We start from the raw sequence: 20,038 nt of genomic DNA on the forward strand, positions 1-20,038 counted from the left end.
ATTAATTCAATGCTCGTCCGCTCAACCTACGATCATCGTTTGAACAATTTTGTAAATTCACCTGTAATCCTGCTAGATCGTATGCGTAGTACAAATATAAAAGTATATATGTAGATACTTACATACATAGACGCGCGATTGCACACGTACGTTCATCGTTTTCATAAATATAAAATACAAAAGAAAAAAAAAAATGAAAAAAAAAAATGGAAAAAAAAACAAGAGAAGCAGCAGAGAAGTAGCTGATGAGAAGCGGTGGTATCCCATTGTCGTTGCGTCAGCTAAGGCGAACAGAGATGTCTGGTGATTGGCCAATTACGAATAGTGGGAAATCCCAGTTGATACCTGCTCTTCCGTGCTGAATGTTCTTGCGTTGTCGCGTGCGCGCGCGAGCACCAGCGCATGCACGAGCATGTACTGACGTTTCAGAATTCTCGCGTCACCATCGACCTCAAGCTTTACCCTGAAGGAACGTAGACGATCGGACGACAATTAGTAACGCGCGAAACGCCATTCACGTTGCACGTTTCGTTGCACGTATATAACTTTCGATTCGAATTCGTGACTTTTCTCCTCCTTCCTCGTTTCTTCTTTTTTCTTTTTCCTTATTTTTTCTATCCTTTTCTTTTCTTTAACCGTCTAAATATATCTGTCCATGATTTATGAGAACACGGTTTCTTTGTAAAAACGACACAACTGATACAACGTCGACGACGCTTGCAATACTTATGTTAATTAACAGGAACGATTTATTTTCTTGCGATAGTCGTACGAGTTTGAATAGTTGCGCGTGGCGCGAAACGACGCACGATTCCAAATACATACGTATATGTGATCGCGTTTGTACAAAAGATCTACATAAAAAAATTTAGAGCACAACATCTCAGAAAGGGATGAATTCCTTCGATAACTATGACAGGACGAATCTTTCGGAGGTCAGTATCGTGAGCAAGTGTTGTCAAAGTGTATTGACTTTTGCGTTTGAATCTCCATTCTTTTTTTTTTCTTTTTACTTTGGCGCGGCGGGCAAAAGAGATGAACATTTCGTGCTTCATTTTTCAGGTTTGTTCCTCGGTGATAAATTTGAACGATGAAAATGAAAATAACGATCATTTCTTGTGGAACATGGATACTCCAGTTAACAAAAAAGATGGCTCGATTTATAATTCGTATGAACCTAAACGAAAAAGATGTTTCCTCGGTAAAGTGTTAAATTATTATTAATAAACAGTCGATGAGAGAACACGAAGTGATAATTTTAATCGCGATTAGGTGAAAACGAGGACATCGATGGAACCGGCTGGTGCGGGAAACCGATCAAAAGTTGGTGCCAAGAGGAAACGATAAGTTGGTTAATGTCAGCCGCATCTTCTATAGGACTACCATACAGGTCTATCCAGCAGAGTCTTGCGGTTTCCGGGGAACAACTTGCTACGATGACACGCAATGATTTCCTCTTTCACGATCCGATCTATGGGGATAAATTATATTGCCATCTTCATTCTCAACATATTTCGAATTCACGTACGTTCGTTACGCACATTGACCTTGTATCAAATATAAATGTTTTTTAGTTACAAAAAAAAAACAAAAGAAAGGAACGAAAACTATCTTTGCTTCATTTTCTTTATTCTCTAGTTCCACCGTTTGAGGCTATACATTCGCATTCCGAGGATGATTTGGCTCAAATGTCATCAAGCGGTGTCTCTGGTAAATGATTATTAATTATTATTTTCGTAAATTTATATTACCGAATATTTTTCCCATTTGCTCTGCTTAAAGGTCAAATATTTATTCGTAGATACTGAGTCAGACAATTGTATGAAAATTACGATGAAACGACCACCGGGTAGGCCAAAAATGTTAAAGCCGAAGAAAAATGGTACGTTGTCGAAATTATTGCGATTGAAATACTATAGCAAAAAATGAAAAATTATTGTTTGTTTGTAGTCACGGGTCAAGGAAAACTATGGGAGTTTATTCGGGATTTATTACGCAATCGAGAAACCTGTCCCAGTTTGATTTGTTGGGAGGATTATTCGCAAGCTAAATTTCGTTTTGTTAAGAGCGACGAAGTCGCGAAACGATGGGGTTCCCGAAAAGGAAATACAAAAATGACCTATGAAAAACTTAGTCGTGCCATGAGGTTCTAATTATTTGTTTTTTTATTCTTCTTTTTTCTTTTTTTGCAAAAAGACTTGTTTAAACCAAAATATTACTTTTCTTCTAGATACTATTACAAAAGTAAGATATTTCAACCCGTACTTGGTCGAAGATTGGTTTATCAGTTCGGTCCTAACGCAAAAGGATGGCAAACTGACAATCCTAATTTCCGATATTGACATAATTACGCATACAGAATTAATTTTAATTTCTAGAATATAAGAGCGAGTAAAATAAAAGCTTTTCTGCATACTTTTGTAATTGTGAAAATATTTAATATTTTTACAACGGTCGCGATACCTATTGTATCTATGTATAGAGCAAAGTTAAAAAAAAGAAATACTAATGCCATATTCGTCAGGATCGCGTCCGAGAGAGAGAGAGAGAGAGAGAGAGAGAGAGAGAGAGAGAGAGAGAGAGAGAGAGAGAGAGAAAGAGAATTTTGAAAGCAAATCATACAAGTAAGTATATTGTGTTGCATTTTATAGGCATTACATCTAATTTTTACATCCATATAGTTTAATTGTTTAATTTCAAGTTGTTGGTAATCAGTCTTGGTTAGTTATTTATTATAATTTATTATATACGTTTTCTGAGTCTTATCCGTAATATAATATATGCGACTGTATCGAGGACAATGTACAAAATGATCAGTACAATCATACAAAACCAATAATCTACGTGTTTCATGCCGACGGCTATCATGAGTTGATTGGGCATGGCAAAATGACAATACACATCAGAGCAATGCATTTTTGGTCTATCGTACCTGAAATTTGATAAAAAAGATAAAAATTTCAATTGGAATTTTATTTGGACTGGATATCTATTTAGATTAACAAATATCTGTAATTACCCATAAATTGTCATCATTGTTCCTTCAAAACCATATTTGAGAAAAGATATATGGAATAACCAATGTAAATAAGGATGTGCATCGGTAAGGTGTACAAAAAATCCACTAAATATTGTAAACGGTAGGATGAAAAGTGGTCCAAAGATCACACCGTTCTAAAAAGTTGACAACTTAACATTGATTATGGCAATCGGTGCTAATTATAAATATTAAGAAGCATATAAATGATCGATTCTGCACAAACCTGTACTGTTAAACCTGCACCGATGATGAAACCGATCGCTTGAGCTACCAAGGTAACGACGAAGCACATCAACACGTAAAGAATTAATCTTTTTGTTTCCAAAATTTGATTGCTCATGAAATATACTATTAGCGTGTATATGCACGTTGCGGTGAATTGTACTGGAAAATCGGCAAATTTGTTTGCCAAATAGAACGATCGAAGCTTATACCAACGATTAAAATGTTCTCGCATAAGTATCGGCAACTCCAAAGGCACTACGTAATATACGTAATGAAAAAAAAAAAAAAAAAAAAAGAAAAAAAAAAAAAAAACAAAGAAAAAATATTCGTTAATATTCTTAGAGTCGATTAAACCTATACCTATCCACATATATACTTAAAACATATAGGAATATTTATAGTTACAAAGAAAGAAATAGAAAACGTGACTTACGCGTGATGAGCGTCGAGCTGAAGGCACTGAACATTAGAAACATCAGATTGAAGAAAAGTAAATTAAAATTATCTAAGACGTAAGTGGCGTCTTGTCCGATTCTGAAAAATATCGCACCGACGATCAGCGCGATAAAGAGATGCATCGATATCCGTGTAAGGATCAATATCTAATCGTATAAAAAACGAGAAAGAAGACATTTTTATCGTAACAACGGCGAAAGGAAGGGAAACGAGAAACGAGATAAACAACGAGATTACCTTGTCCCGTAATAATTTAATAGCATTTCTTCTAAGGAGAATATGAAACTGTTTCCAAAATCCTGTCGCATAATATGTTGTATGCTTGTACTCTACTTCGAAGGAAGGCACACGTATATTGGTCTGTTGTAACACTTTTGAGGAAGCCGACATGTGCGTGACGATTATCTCCTCGGCTTTGTTCAAACTTAAGTTCACCGACGACCTCCAAGCATTGCTTTTCCCATTCTGAACTGTTTCGACCAATTTCGAGAGATGATTGCCGTAATCGCCGTTACATATTTCTATTACTGAAACATAAATTTATAAGTAATCGCGAGCGTTATCTTAACTACTTTAACTCTACTACTTATAGATTATGGTTGTAAATTATAGATAAATACTTACTAAAATCCGCAGGATTATAATGTGTTGGACAATGTAAACCAAGACTGCTTAAATATGGCACTAAATTATGCGTTCCACCGGTGTAAACACAATATCCTCCAGCAATTATATAAAGATGATCTATCATATTGAAGAGCGACGCACTAGGTTGGTGTATCGTACAGATTATGGTTCGTCCTTCTAATGCTAATTGTTTTAAAAATCTGATGCACTGTTTCGACGTGACGCTGTCCAGTCCGCTGATATCAACCAAAAAAAAAAACAAAAAAAAAACGAAAACGGCAATAAAAATAACTCTCGAAACATAGCATTAGTATCATAAGATGTATGCATAATGCATAGCATAACAATTATGCACTTAATATCGATTCTTCTTCAGTAACATACCTCGTCGGCTCGTCGAGGAATATAATGGGTGGATTATTAATTAATTCTAAAGAAATGGCTAATCTCTTTTTCTGTCCTCCGCTAAGGGCGCCGATGCGAGTGCACCGCGTTTCTTTCAATCCCATCACAGACAAGATTTCCTCGATCTGTTGTAAATGATAATGGAGAAATCCAAAATCTTATCAATCGTATCAAGTAGACATCGTATACAAAGTGCATCCGACAAGACTCGTAATCTTAATTATTATTTAATCCTAATGACCTATAGCTCTGACCAAATATTTTAAAATGATTTCTTTTAAACAAAAACAACGGTATTCAAGGTAGCAATTCTATTTCGATTATTTATTCTTTCTTTTGTTTTTTTTTTTTTTTTTTTTTTTTTTTTTTCATAAAAAGAAAAGTTGGCATAGACCTATACCCTGCGCAATCTTTCGCGAGGCTTCAAGGTAAGCTTGAGGTCGGCTGCAACAAGCATAGCTTCCTCCACCGTTAAAAAAGGCTGGATATTGTCGTCCTGCATAATATATGTCGAAGAACGCCTAAATTTGACGAGGTTCCTTTCTGTGCCATTCACGATCACACTTCCACCGAAGGACGACGTACTAAAATTTTTATTTAATGTAAGGTCAGTAAAGTATCTTACCAAGAAAAAGATAAAAGATTATCATTATTTTTTTCCTCTTGATATTATTATTATTATTATCCGTAAACATGGACTTATATCGCATATATATGATCGCGTCTCGCTTATCGACGATAGAAACGTGCACGTTACGACGTTGGTAACGTATCATATGAGAAAAATATTACTTAATCGAGGAGAGACTACGCGTGTTCTCGCTATGAACTTTCTCCATTGGCGTAGAATAATATGAAATTCCAAGAAGATCGGCATTAATATAGAGCCATTGCAAAGAAGAAAAAAAGTATTTAGTTATTATATAAAAATAAGATGGTGAAGCTTGATTTTCAACAATTTTTCAAGAAAACAATCTTTTACAATCATTTATTTTCATGCTTACGTACAAATGTTTTAATAAGTGTGTGCGATGCGTGTGTGTGTGCACGCAAGAGTGAGAGAGAGAGAGAGAGAGAGAAAGAGAGAGAGAGAGAGAGGAAGGAGGAAAAAAAGAGGTGTGTCGATACCTCTCGTAATTTGCATCCGTTCGCGAAGACTTGATCGTATGAAATAGCTTTCTATAGGTAATTTTTTTCCCCTACTTTTTTTCTTTTTCTTTTTAAATTACTGACATAAAACCTGCCAAGATATCCATGAGTGTAGTTTTTCCAGCGCCCGATGCTCCCATAATAGCCGTGAGTTCACCTGGTCTAAAATCGCCACTTATATTCCTTAATATTGTTTTTCTTTCTGAAACAACATGACAAATAATTGCATTCGAATTTACGAGATTCTTCTCTGTCGCTCTATTTTAATTAATCGTGTTACGTTACTTTTCAATCCTGATGTTCTATGTGCACCATTTATAAAATATATCGGTTCTTGATAATACATATATCATAATTTATAATTCGAAAATGACAGAAAACAATGCAAATCTTGTTTCGATCGTATATATAGGGTATTCGAGTTTGAATGTACATACTATTGATGTCAAATTTATCGAAATCCTTAATGTTGGGAAAAAATATTGAAAAAATGTTCCGTCGTTAAGATCGTTTTTATTCGAAAGATAAATATTTTCACTCGAAATATTACATATATATATATATATATATATATATATACATAATATTTTGCTAGCATATAATTTTTTTTGCTATAATTTCCGTCATATTCGTAAGAGGTCCATCAAGACAATTCACTTAATATATCGTTCAGAGAATGAAACAAGATTATTGATTCTTATCGCTCATTATCAAGCATTTCTACTGATAGAAGTGTAATTTTTTTCAGTCTGCTGAGTAATCAAGTTTAATACAGCACACGGATCTTTATTTTTGATAAATGTATCGGAAACAAAAAGATTCTTTCTTCATATTTCATTACCTTCCGAGAATGTTGAGACTAAAAACTAATGAAAAATATATGAGAGCCCTTATATTAGTAGCAGTACTATTTATCTATAACATTTCTTTTTTTATCGCTATATTTAATGAGTAGTCTCAATTAATGAAAAGTACTTGGCCATCTGGTTACTGTCTGATTAGTTCATACCAAAACATATGTAAACAGATAAGAAGGTAAATTGATAATGACAATATGTAATCTGGATTCTTCTAACGTTAAAAAAGTTGGACAAAGATATGATTATGCTTCTTATATATCTAGCACATGTAGCATATATACATGTATGTATGTATATATATATATATATATATATATATATATATATATATATCTAAGAGGACTAGAAGGCGATAATTTGCATTACTAATTTATTCATGAAAATAATAAACAGGCAGCACCATCGTTGTCAATATATTATTATGATCAACTGACTTATAGCTTTAGAATTACTTTGTCCGATTTTATTCAACTTTTATTTTTTCTTCCACACGATCTAGGCTCTCTAAGATTTATCTGACAATTTTTTATCTTGAAAACTTGAGGAGACAGTCGGATGATGTTGGTGACTTTGTTTGCTCAGAAAAAAAATTTGATTTATTCATTTTGATAGAAGGAGAGAGAGAGGGGGGGGGAGAGAGAGAGAGAGAGAGAGAGAGAGAGAGAGAGAAAGATAGAGAGTTTAAACATGCAAGACGTGACGATAGATGAAACTTTGTCTGATGACACAAGAAAACCCAATGAACGAGGACGAGCGTGCATTGAATTATTTTTTCCTTTAAGAAAGCTCTCCTTATTTATCTTATAGGCTTCATTTAATGTGAACAAATAAGGGACGATATAGACTCAAAAGGCTTTTGTTGATTAGCGAGAGAAAGAGAGAGAGAGAGAGAGAGAGAGAGAGAGAGAGAGAGAAATCGGTCATTGGCATTTTAATGAATATCTTTGCAGAAATGAGAGAGAGAGAGAGAGAGAGAGAGAGAGAGAGAGAGAGAGAAAGAAAGAGAGAGAGAGAGACTAGCAGGGTATGAACCGCAAGAGTACAACGACATTTCGACGAGGACACGAGTTCAGATATACGATAAGCAAGTTATTAATAGATAAGAGAAGACGGGACAAAGCAGCGTTTCGAGTTCAATAGGATCGCAAACTGTGTGTATATTTTCTTAATAAATTACAAAATTTTACTCTTTGACGATAGATAATAAGATCCACAAATAGAATAGGTTACTAATGATAAAAATTCTATCAATGAATCGTTTCGTGACAAGGATATCTGAACATAAGCTTTTATGCCATGTATATTTATATATTCATATGTACGTTTTTAATTATGCGCATATATATAAAAAAGAGAATTTACCTCTCGCTAGGGCACTTTCGCGTCTATTATAAGAAATATCTTGAAAATTAAGAAAGAAAGGATCATCGATGCAAGCGATACTCAATTCTTTCCAAAGGCTCGTCGAATTAGTCGTTGAATTTGAGGTCGAATCGGCTGTCTTCGAATCTACCGCCATTTTCCGGATCTTCTTCGAAAACAAACGAGAATCACTTTCACACGAGTCACGTGTCCATCTCGAGAATTCTTCGTTTTTCTCTTTGCTTTGTCGTCGTTATAGTTTCACGCTTGTCCGATCGCGTGCGTATCTTTAACACGTTGGCATGACTAAACGTAATGCTACTTTCCGCAATGCACGGAAACTGTTATCGCGCTCTGAACTTTTAAGAGCGCCTCCGCGCGTGTACAAAGTACGCACGCGTCTCTCCCTCTTTTGTTTCTCGCGCAAAGTCCTCCACGCTATACCGTTCCGTTCTATTCCGTTACGCTCCCGCTCCAATTCGGTCAGTTTCGTTTCGTTTCGTTCCGTTCCGTTCCGTTCCGTTCCGTTCCGTTTTATTCCCTTCCATTTTTGTTCGGTTCCGTCCCATTCCGTTCTGTTCGACACCGTTATTTTTTTATTCCTTTCTTAATCCATTCACTACCAACAAAACTTTTTTCTCTTATTGTTTGTGTCATTATCTCCAGCAGCAAAGGGAACAATAATTTCTTATTGAGACTATTTTTTAAATATTTTTCTTTCCTCACATTATTTCTCGAAATTTTTCAAAATTTCTTTTTCCATTATTTTCACGAATGTAACTTGCATATTCGATATCTACGAAATAACTTAAAGCTGTATCATTGACAATTGATGAGAGAGAATTTGTTTCTTTTATTATGTTTTATTTGTTTAATTTTATTTACTTGAAAAACGTTAAACAGCACTAATTTGGCACGGTATTGTGCCATACAAGGTACCTTTGAAATGTATCTTTTTAAACGATAATTCGTGTTGAATGAAATTTGTGTTGGTAGAGTATAGAGAAAGGAAAAAATAAATACGATTGGCAAAGCACCGGATACGATGTTGGAAAGTAGTCAAACTGGTATCGATGTTATTCGAATTCACCGTTTGAAAGTGAATAAAAATAATTTAGCTAGCTGGATATGATGCATGATAAGAAAAAGAAAAAAAAATTTTAATTATGAGAGAGTTATAAATGAAAAACAAAAGAAATAAAAAAAGAAACGAAACGATTATTAATCATATCACAGCTCACATTTCTTTATTATTGTCTTATTGTTCTAGATGTCTCTCTCTCTTTCTCTCTCTCTCTCTCTCTCTCTCTTCCTCCCACTCTCTCTCTCTTTCTCTCTCTTTCTCTCTCTCTCTATTATTCGTTCGTGTTTGTTTCGTTATGAAAGTATATATATATATATATATATATATATATATATGTATGTATGCGCCAATCCACAATGTTGTAACATTTTGATCTCGATTCAATGATGCACTTTAAGTATGCCTTTATCAAAAACTCCAAAAAATACTTTACTTATTGTCTCAACTTATCGTTTGCTTCGTTAGATACGAGATAAAGAAAAAGAGATTTTATTGGATCACTTTGCAACAATCTGTAATATTTTCTATCGTGTATGATTAAATTAAATTAAGCTGAAACGAATTCAATTTATTAAAAAAATAATAAAACCTTATGTTTCCATTTATTTTTTCGTTCTTCTAATAATATCCCGTGGAAAAATATCGGTAAAATATAATTTATTAATAATATTAATCATCGTTTTTAAGAAAAATCGTAAGAAATGTTAAAAAATTTCTCAACGAACATAATGAGCACCTACTATAAACCATTATCACTGAGCAAATAATTCTTTGTATGCAATATATATATCATTTTATTGAAGGAAAAGTGCGTGCGTGACTAAATGAACATTTTTAAATTTCCCGCCCGTCGTACATGCGCATTTCTAATGTCTAGCAACATCGCTTACTTCACGATGCATCATGTCGCGATGCAATGCCACCTTTATTGCCATCTACGACGCCGTCAGGTACAGCGGTAATTGTCAAAAACCTAAGAGTCTTTAAGAAAAATTTTATTTAATATGGTGTTTTAGTGTGTAGAAAGTGATTTTTCTGTTATCCACGTGTCGTTTATTCTTCCATTATTCGGTGAATCTATACAATTTCATTTCAAGTAGAGAAAACTAAAGTATATAATCGACGTTCTTCTAACATCGACATATTCAAGAGGAAATATTGCTTTGATGATCTACCTTGAAATAAACGATCTCGTCGAGGGATCCATTGGGGATGTCGATCGGTCTAATTATTTTTTTCAAATCTTAACTCTTCATTAATGGACTTCATATGAGAAATTAATACCAAAACGAAACAGGTATCATCCATTTTGTTTACGCACACCTCTCCCGTCTCACGTTTCATTCTGAAAACATTGAACCTAGTTCACACTTTGAACGCTATCGATGAAATTCATTAGAATTTCATCGTGTTTTGGTTAGATGTACTTGCATATTTTATTTTTATGAGCTTATAACTATTCTATTACGTCATTTTCAACATTATGAACAAATTAGAGAAATTGATTTATAGTTTTCTCGTCTCATTTTTTAGCTGATCTATTGTTTTCACTTATATTTTTTTCAATCAATAGAATTTTTATTTTAATATCACGTCCTCTCTAATCATCTTCTTCTATATAATAACTTGAATTTCAAACGTTGCATATCCTTTAATGCTTTTAATATTGCTATGTATGATTTGCTAATTGATAATATTATTTAAAACTATTAAATTAAGTCTTGTGTTGTGTACACGTGCACGTGTATATATATATATATATATATATATATATATATATATATATACATATACACATACACATACACATACACACACACACACACACACACACACACACAGATATATATCACAATTTGCATAATTATTTTACTTTTTGTTCCAAGTTTTAATCTATGACCTTTTGTATTTCAGATTTAAAAATTGAAGAACAATGGTCAACAACGCATCGCGGGGTGTACCCCGTATTCAAGTTTTTAGACCCACTTATGAGGAATTCAAAGATTTTACAAAGTATAGAGTATATGGAAAGCAAAGGAGCTCATAAAGCTGGATTGGCTAAAGTTATCCCACCTCCTGAATGGATACCAAGAAAAAGTGGTTATGACTTGAATACCTTAGATCTTACGATTCCTGCACCTATATGCCAAGTTGTCACTGGAAAGCAAGGTCTTTATCAACAAATTAATATCCAAAAAAAGTCAATGACGGTCAAAGAATATAGCAAGTTAGCTAACTCTGATCGTTATAATACACCTCGACATTTTGACTATGAAGATTTAGAGAGGAAATATTGGAAAAATATAACATACGTAGCTCCCATATATGGGGCAGATGTATCTGGTTCGTTAACTGATCCAGATGTAAAAGAATGGAATATCAATCATTTAGGGACGATATTGGATTATGTAAATAAAGATTATGGTATATCTATAGATGGCGTTAATACGGCATATCTATACTTTGGAATGTGGAAAACTACATTCGCATGGCATACGGAAGATATGGATCTTTATTCGATTAATTACCTGCATTTTGGTGCACCAAAAACTTGGTACGCTATACCACCGGAGCATGGCCGCAGACTAGAGAGATTAGCCAGTGGTTTTTTTCCATCTAGTTATCAAAGCTGTCAAGCCTTTTTACGTCATAAAATGTCATTAATATCTCCACAAATATTAAGACAATATTCTATTCCTTGTAATAAGATAACACAAGAAGCAGGCGAAATAATGATAACATTTCCTTATGGATATCATGCTGGTTTTAACCATGGTTTTAATTGTGCAGAATCAACAAACTTTGCTGCACCCAGATGGGTAGAATATGGCAAACGAGCTACTCAATGCACATGCAGTAAAGATATGGTTAAAATATCAATGGATACATTTGTCAAGCGCTTTCAACCGGAAAGATACGAATTGTGGCTTCGCGGTGAAGACATTGGTCCTCACCCAGAGGATCCTAGACAAACGGCAGCGCCCATGCCCTCTCAGATGGATTTATTGTGTAGTAACAGCAGTAATGGACAGTTACCACAAAGTTATTTAAATGCTGCTCCTAAAAATAAAAGACATACCATTCATAAGAAGAAAAATATAATTGGCACCAATCCTGACGTTGATATGGCCGAGTTAGTTAATCGTTCAGACATCCCGGCGGATTTAAAGAAAGCTTTACAAGATCTCGAATTTGAGGATGGTGACGATCAACCAGACGAACAACAATTGGAAGTATTGGAAGACATTTGGCTTAAGGCAGGTGAAATGGATGTCAATGAAGCAACTGTCTATGATGATGGGTATAATCGTAAAAAAGGTAGAAAAAGAAAGAAGAAGCAAAGTGGTAACGAAAAAGAGAAAAAGGATCAGAAGACAAAGAAAAATTCTGGCAAATTGATTAGTCCAAAAACCACAGACGATGTGCTTTTGATTAGATCAGAATCAGAATTGATTTCTACAGGTTCTAATCAAGAATCAATTGATCAACAAAATTTATTAAATCAAGACAATTTGCTTCAAACCAATATTAATGTCGCATCAGAAAGTAATAGTAATACATTAATCTCTCAATTGTCAAGTGATGGATCTAATTTGCTGGAAACTACTAATAAATCGTCCCCTAAGAAAAGGAAAAAACATTCTAAGACTCCAGAACATAAGATAAAACAGAAAAATACTTCTAAAAGTAAGCGTAAACATACAAACATACCTTTGTTTGTTCCTAATGAGCCGTTAGATGTTTCTGATGCTGATGTACAACGCAAGCTAATAGCAATGCCAAGTCTTAGCCCTCATAAAGCATCTACTATGAAAGATATTTCTAATAATCAAAGGAAAATTAACCTATTACCAGGCAATATTATTTCTGTTGGGAATGAATTTAGTATGACCACAATGAAGGATAAAACAGTAGTAAATATTACCAATAGTGGACAGATAATACATTCTTCTTATGAAGATGAAAAGCAAATTGATAGTCCTATAAATGTTGATATGCAAGAGAAACAATGCTCTCTCATAAAGAATACCAAAAAGGCAAATACAAAGCTTATTTATAAATCAACATTCCCTAATATAAACATATTAAAAAATATTGCTGTACAAAATAAACAAAATGATGAAAGTGCAGGTATAAAGCTTTTAAATGAGGATTCAAAATTATATACTCAAGATACCAAGATGATCAGTGGTACGTCTTACAAAAGTGTTGGAATGGTTCAAACAGAAAGATGTATTACAAATTACACAAGGAAGGATATAATAAAGGCACCTAGACTGATGCATTTAGATCTGTCCAATACCAAAGTAATATCAAAAGTAGAAATCGATGATACTGTTAAAGTCGAGAAAGGGCTCCATGTTGCTCCTAATTTGGTAATGTTATCCAAAGATGATGTTCAAGATACAAAGCAAGATACGAAGCGCATTATGTTTTTGCCAAATACATCATTTAACACTGACCCACCAATATTACAAAGTGAAGTTATAGACAAAGAGACCGTAATACAAAATCCTTCATCGACATTTACTATTCAAACTCAAGGTAATGCAGGTATGTGTAATTATTTTCCAAAAAGTACAATTTTATCACAATCACTTTGTAAAAGTAATATCAGCGGAAAGAAAGGTATAGAATTTAAATCAATTAATGATTCAAATAATAAAGAGATGACAAAAAATTTCTGGAAAATTCCATATAATAACAGTATTTTCTTATCAAATGACGAGTGTAATAGACCATTTAAATTATCTATAGCAAATACAAAAGGAGGAGGTGGCATATTGAATACTTGTACAAATATTCAAATAGGTCCCGCAACAACTGCAACCTTCACAACTAAGCTAAAAAAATTATCAGACTCAAATACAGTCTTACTAGCTGCACCTCCTCCTAATCCATTGACCTCACAATGCTCGAAGATTACTCTAAGTTCTCCGATTCAATTGAGCACAATGGAACCAAGTAAATCCACCTTACATAGTAATGATAATTCATCAACAAATTTTGCACCTTTAACGAGAATTTTACCATCGTCGGAACAAATGGTATCAAAAAATTCTTTAATCATCCGAAAAATTGATAAAGATCAAGAAACATGCAGAAAATCAATAAAACGTACAAGTGCAAAGTCATTGCTTAATTGTACAGCAAAAAAGATTGACGTATCACCTGATTTAGATACAAAACAAGCTAGTACAAGTGTATTGGTTGAAAAGGTCGAAGGTAATACGCCATATAGTTTAAATTATCATTTTAACAATTTACAAAATCAGCAGAGAGCTATTATGACACCTTTGATAAAGCAAGAGGACAAATACTTTAATGTGTCTAAATCTCAACGGCAAAGTATAGAAACAAATTCTAACAATAAATACTTGAAAATGCCAGAATTAAAACCAATTAAATCACCCGTAGCCAGAAGGAAATCCAAAGAGAAGCTTAAAAAAGCTACAACAAGGAAAAAACATCTTCTCCAATCGACAATTATATCGGAAGAAAAAAGTTCTTCCAGTTCGCATCCGGCTTTAACTATACCTGGCCATATTTCTGATATGTTAAATCCAAATATTCCGAGCAATGACTTAATGAAAGCTTTCAATGATTATTGGAGTGCTCAAATTTCACATTGTGCAATTTGTGCAACTTTTGCTTCCACTCGTTGTGGAAATAGTCAGTTAATGCCACCTGATTGGAAATATTGTAAACCCACTATTCTACCTGAAAGTTCTCCAATATGGGTAAGAGAACATTATGTTTATTAAAGTTTAACTTTTAAGAGAAAGAAAATAATTACAATAATTATTTTAATAATATTCCTCTTTCACAGGTATCAGCAACACTTTTTGCTGTAAATTCAAAGGAACAAGCTATTGAATCGGAAAATGACAAACTATTGAGATGTCGTGAATGTCACGTAACAGTTCATGCCTCCTGTTATGGAATTACTATCTTACCCACTGATGCATCAAATTGGGCATGCGATAAATGTAAGGCTGGTAAAACTGACGTGGTATGTATTATGGCATATATCTAATATTAAAAAAATAATATATAACTAATTATTAAGAGAGAACTATTATAAAAGTTAATTCTCCGTTCTATTTTTTTCTTATTAAACAGATGTGCTGTTTATGCCCTATGCGTGGAGGTGCTGTAAAACGTACGAGCGATGGTGGTTGGGCACACATTTTGTGTGCTCTGATATTACCAGGTGTAACTTTTAAAGATGCTATCAACAAAGATCCTATTAATGTATTAACAATTAGAACAGATATTTTAAAACAACAATGTTGTTATTGCGGGCACAGCGATGGCGCTTGCCTCAGTTGTTCCCAATGTAATAATTTGTTTCACCCTTCGTGTGGACTTGTGGCAGGTGCTACTTTTGTAATACCAGTATACAATAGTCAAGAATTGCAGGTGAGAAAATGAATTCTGATCGATTATTACTAGTGTTATATTTATTCTTTAAGGTTAAACGTTTAATGTTAAATCTTTGGTTGCAGGTCACTTGCCATGGTCATGACGAAGGTAAGGAAAAAATTCTTGTCATTCGTCAGGGCGAAACAGTATGGGCAAAACATCGGAATTCAAGATATTATAAAGCAAAAGTAGAGTCTATAAAAGATACACTTTTCTATATGGTCACTTTCAGTGACAACAGTTTTAGCGATGATTTATATCCTTTGGATATAATTGTAAGTTTTTTTACAAGATATTTATAAATTAACTTGATGGATTATTATATATACATAAGAATAATTAACATATTAACGCGTATTATTATTCAGAATTATGATCCTGGAAAACCGCCTCAAATTGGTGCGGCTGTTACTGTTAATTGGACAGACGGTGAAGTGTACGACGGTACTTTTGAGGGCACTAATCATCAAATTATGTATACCGTGAGTATACCAGAAAGAAAAATTTGCAGATTTCAAATCAAATGTAATTGCAATAAATAGTTATTCGCACGTGCTTTTGTTAACATGGAACATGTTATTTTTTTAGGTAATTTTTGAAGATGGTTCTCAACTTGCCTTAAAACGTAATGATATATATAGTTTACAAGAAGATATGCCAAAAAGGGTACGCTCACGTTTGGTAAGTTTAGTAGCATTATAATTATTTTATTGTATATATTTTCGTTTCAATTATTATATTTTGTTTTTTATTTTTTCGTCTTATATTATATTATATTTTATTTTTAAATATTTTTTTTTTTTTTTTTTTTTTTTTTTTTTTTTTTTTCTTTCTTTCTTTCTTTCTTTCTTTCTTTCTTTCTTTCTTTTTTTTTCTTTTTTTTTTTTTAATTTCTTTTCTCCTAATTTTTATATTTGTATAATTTATTAAAGTCCGTTGCCACAGAAATGAAGCACAGGTATCATCTTTACGGCATAGAGGATGAGTCAAACGCGCAAAGGCACGCGAAACAAGTGAAAAATTGTGATTAAGGCACCAATGTGTATACTACCATAATGTAAATAACCGATAGATACAATAATGTTTCATCTCGTTTCTGTAAATATTAAATTAAAATAGTATCTGTATGATTCAGGATCCGTTCCAGATCCCGGGGCAATCTCATAATTGTCATATAATCTGATTATAGGGAAATTATCTTCATTATTTAAGAAAAATTATAAGAACACAATTTTATACCGAAAAAAGGGAAAAGTTGATACAAAATTTATATTAAAGTTTACAATAAAATGCGATCTCTCACTAAGGTGCATGTTACGATGGCAATGATGAATATTTAGATTTTCCTTTTTAATATTCGTATTTTATACTTTGACAAATTATTAGAATTGATTTAAGAATTGTTTGTGAAAGTGAGAAAGAAAGCCCCAAGAGTTTATGGATGATCGGTGTGTGGAAGCGTGTGCACTTGTGTATATCTCTATCTGTATATGTATGCGTGAGAACTCTTAAAATGGCTAAAAAAAATTGAATATCGCGAACTAGTAGTAGACACAATATTGTAAAATATGCACTAACATGTTCACGCTCGTTCGTTCGGTTAAATTTCTTTCAAAATTTAAACGAAACTTTGTTCTCGATCAATTTTTCTTTACAGTTTTCATACACACTCACTCATACAGAGGGAGAGATAAGGTACTTTACAAATATATATATACGATTATATATATAATATATATATATATACGATATATATATATATATATACACGATTGGTTTCCTCCTCTTAGAAGCCTTGAGAAAAGTCTTTTGGATGTTAAAATATATATCTTGTCATTATATTATTTTATTATATCCCGAAGAAATGTATTAGACATTTCTTTTCTTATATCTTTTCTCATTTTTTCCATTTTTTATCTAAATATTTGACGTTTTATGCGAGTATTGTTAGAAGATATCTACTTTAATCCTTTTCAATTAGAATTTGTATTAGTTCAAATTACTTTTAGTCAAAACATTTATTTAAAAATTTGTTTGTTTCTTACCTGTTTTTTCTTTCTTTTTTTTTTTTTTTTTTTTTTTCCTTTTTCTTTTTCCATTATTTCGATTAAGAAAGCAAAAAATTATGATATTCATAATACAAATGAATACTTTCTATTTGCAGTATAAATTAATACTCGATTAAATTAATATGTGTAAACATTTTTAAACAGACTTTTCACGATTATTAGATTTTCTATTTCATATTATATGAATTATTTCATTATGAAAATCATATTAGCAATTTCTCATGTTTAAATGTTTAAATTTAGTTAAAGAGATATTGTATATTTTTTAAAAAGTCATTGTAAACAAAAGCTTTATCATCGTATGCGTACGAGACAAATTATTCATGTTTAGTTTAATAATAATCATGACAAAACACATTTTTTTTTTTTTTTTTTTCTCTGTTTTCTTCTTCTTTATAAACAGCTTCCAATAATATTCATAAAGCGTTCATATTTACATACAATTGCGACTAAAGATTGTTAATAAGGTTATATAGTTTTCTGTCAATGTGTTGTCAGATTTTATCCAAGTTCCTTTTTAAATAAAAAAGAGAATAGTAGTGTGTGTGTGTGTATACGTGTATATATATATATATATATGTATATATATATATATATGTATAGAAACACATATATAGTTCTTATGCCTATTACGGCAGTATTTTCTAGTCGTTATTATCATTTCTTCTGCTGTTTAAATATATATATGTTTTTAAAGAAGAAGCGTTCACTATAAATAAATTTTCAAGACTACTATATTTCTAATTTAATTTCATTAATAATACGTTAATTTTCCTTATACAAATAATAAAATAAGATTATTATATTATTTTCGATTAGAAATTCTTGATATCGAATATCAATAATAGACATTTGAAATTAAATGTATAGTATTATGAATCATAGAAAATATAAATACAATATAAATCAAATATCTTGTTAAAACGTGAATTAAAATGTATATGTGTAGATCCATTGTTCAAAGTAAGATATATCAAGTAGAGAATATTCTTCAACTATATATCTACTATATATCTAAAATTGTTCAAAATTATTCATTGAACAATTGATCCCTTCAGAATATCTATTATTTTTCTCTTTTCTTTTTTTTGTTTTTCTTTTTATCACAAAAAATCACATACTGGATATTGGCAATGAGTATTTCATTAAAATTAAATGAATTTGATTGAATAAAGTATGATAATTGAAATGAGATGATTTCGTTACCATTTTTTCAAAAATTACAGATACAAACTTGGATAAATCAATTTTTTAAAGGGAGCATATTTTTTATGCATATTTATTCGAGAAAATCATATTACGATATTATTCTTCTATAAAAATTCGTTCATTTGGCATGAACTCGAAAGAATTCTGTTAAATATTCTGTCTTTTTATTTTTTTTTTGTGAAATATGGAAAATTAATAATATGAAAAGAAAAAAAATCATTTTTTTTCACCGCATTTTTTTTATTAATGATCTGTATCTTTTTTACAAATTAAAAATTAAAAATCAAATTCATATTTTCTTTGTTTTGATTTTATTTACAAAGATATAACAATGCTATTTCAAAAGTAAATTTCACATTTTATCGTTCACATTCGTAAAGTTTCTAATCATATTAAAAAAATATAATTATAATATTACAGTGCTATTCTTGAGATTTTAAAGCTCTGATATATTTTCAAATAGATTCGCTACGATATAATACGTGTAACATATGTACATCTGTTCGTTAATATATACATTATCAATGATTTACTCCTTTTTGCATAAATATAATATTTAAAAAAAAAAAAAAAAAAAAGAAAAAAACTTCACGGACGTATCACATTATACTTTATCACTTTATTTTCTAACCAAAGGAGTAAACAAAGAAATATATATATATATACTTCAAGATGATTTTTAAAGCTTCATCAAAAATAATAAAAATAAATTATATACGAAGATTGTATCTTTTATAAAATACTAAATATACATAAGGGGCAAAGATAATCATATTCCATTATATTATTGTAATAACAAAATAATGTTAATATATGCTGCCATCGAAAATTCAACGATTGATAATGGAGAATAGTAAGAGAATTGGCGAATGAAATTTTTTAAGATTTACACTTATTGTATATAAAACCAGTTAGATGTGAAAGTTTAGAGACAACTTAAGTAGAGATAGTGCGTTTACTGGTGCGCAGTTCGCATCACAGATAGATTCACAAACAATGTATGCATAGTACAAGTATATATTATATAGTATACACGTAATATACATGTATTTAAAGCAAGTAACTAAAGGTAACGTTAAAGTAAAAAATTGAATAGTATTCGTTGAACAAATACTGAATCGTTCTC

General features: G+C 31.8%; 3 protein-coding genes across 10 annotated transcripts; 2 read left to right on the forward strand and 1 right to left on the reverse strand.

Moving 5' to 3' along the window:
* The first annotated feature begins 293 nt into the window (after nt 1-293).
* LOC124957088 (ETS-related transcription factor Elf-5-like) lies at nt 294-3,618 on the forward strand. The gene is made up of 7 exons (XM_047513762.1): nt 294-935; nt 1,063-1,201; nt 1,273-1,524; nt 1,639-1,710; nt 1,802-1,882; nt 1,951-2,146; nt 2,231-3,618. The coding sequence occupies exons 1-7, from the start codon at nt 894-896 to the stop codon at nt 2,340-2,342; spliced, it is 894 nt and encodes a 297-aa protein (XP_047369718.1). The 5' UTR covers nt 294-893; the 3' UTR covers nt 2,343-3,618.
* Nucleotides 2,604-8,642, reverse strand: LOC124957086 (ATP-binding cassette sub-family G member 1-like). Of its 8 annotated transcripts, none has more exons than XM_047513747.1 (10): nt 8,125-8,639; nt 5,987-6,104; nt 5,154-5,337; nt 4,733-4,878; nt 4,346-4,584; nt 3,959-4,248; nt 3,699-3,867; nt 3,264-3,520; nt 3,020-3,174; nt 2,604-2,932 (listed from the first exon to the last, which is right to left on the reverse strand). In XM_047513747.1, the coding sequence occupies exons 1-10, from the start codon at nt 8,279-8,281 to the stop codon at nt 2,743-2,745; spliced, it is 1,905 nt and encodes a 634-aa protein (XP_047369703.1). In that variant the 5' UTR covers nt 8,282-8,639; the 3' UTR covers nt 2,604-2,742. The 8 variants fall into 8 exon arrangements, with proteins under 8 accessions (XP_047369703.1, XP_047369707.1, XP_047369704.1 ...); XM_047513751.1 differs by having other exon boundaries at nt 5,882-6,104; nt 8,125-8,143; XM_047513748.1 differs by lacking the exon at nt 8,125-8,639 and adding an exon at nt 6,188-6,263.
* Nucleotides 8,643-11,125: 2,483 nt separating this feature from the next.
* On the forward strand, nt 11,126-17,697 carry LOC124957084 (lysine-specific demethylase 4A-like). The gene is given in 9 exon segments (XM_047513743.1): nt 11,126-11,224; nt 11,226-13,762; nt 13,967-14,949; nt 15,039-15,221; nt 15,332-15,631; nt 15,718-15,909; nt 16,003-16,116; nt 16,223-16,315; nt 16,567-17,697. Coding segments are annotated over 9 exon segments (4,584 nt in total). The 5' UTR covers nt 11,126-11,141; the 3' UTR covers nt 16,666-17,697.
* Nucleotides 17,698-20,038: the final 2,341 nt, after the last annotated feature.

This window comes from Vespa velutina, chromosome 24, assembly GCF_912470025.1.
Source record: "Vespa velutina chromosome 24, iVesVel2.1, whole genome shotgun sequence".
Classification (NCBI taxonomy): domain Eukaryota; kingdom Metazoa; phylum Arthropoda; class Insecta; order Hymenoptera; family Vespidae; genus Vespa; species Vespa velutina.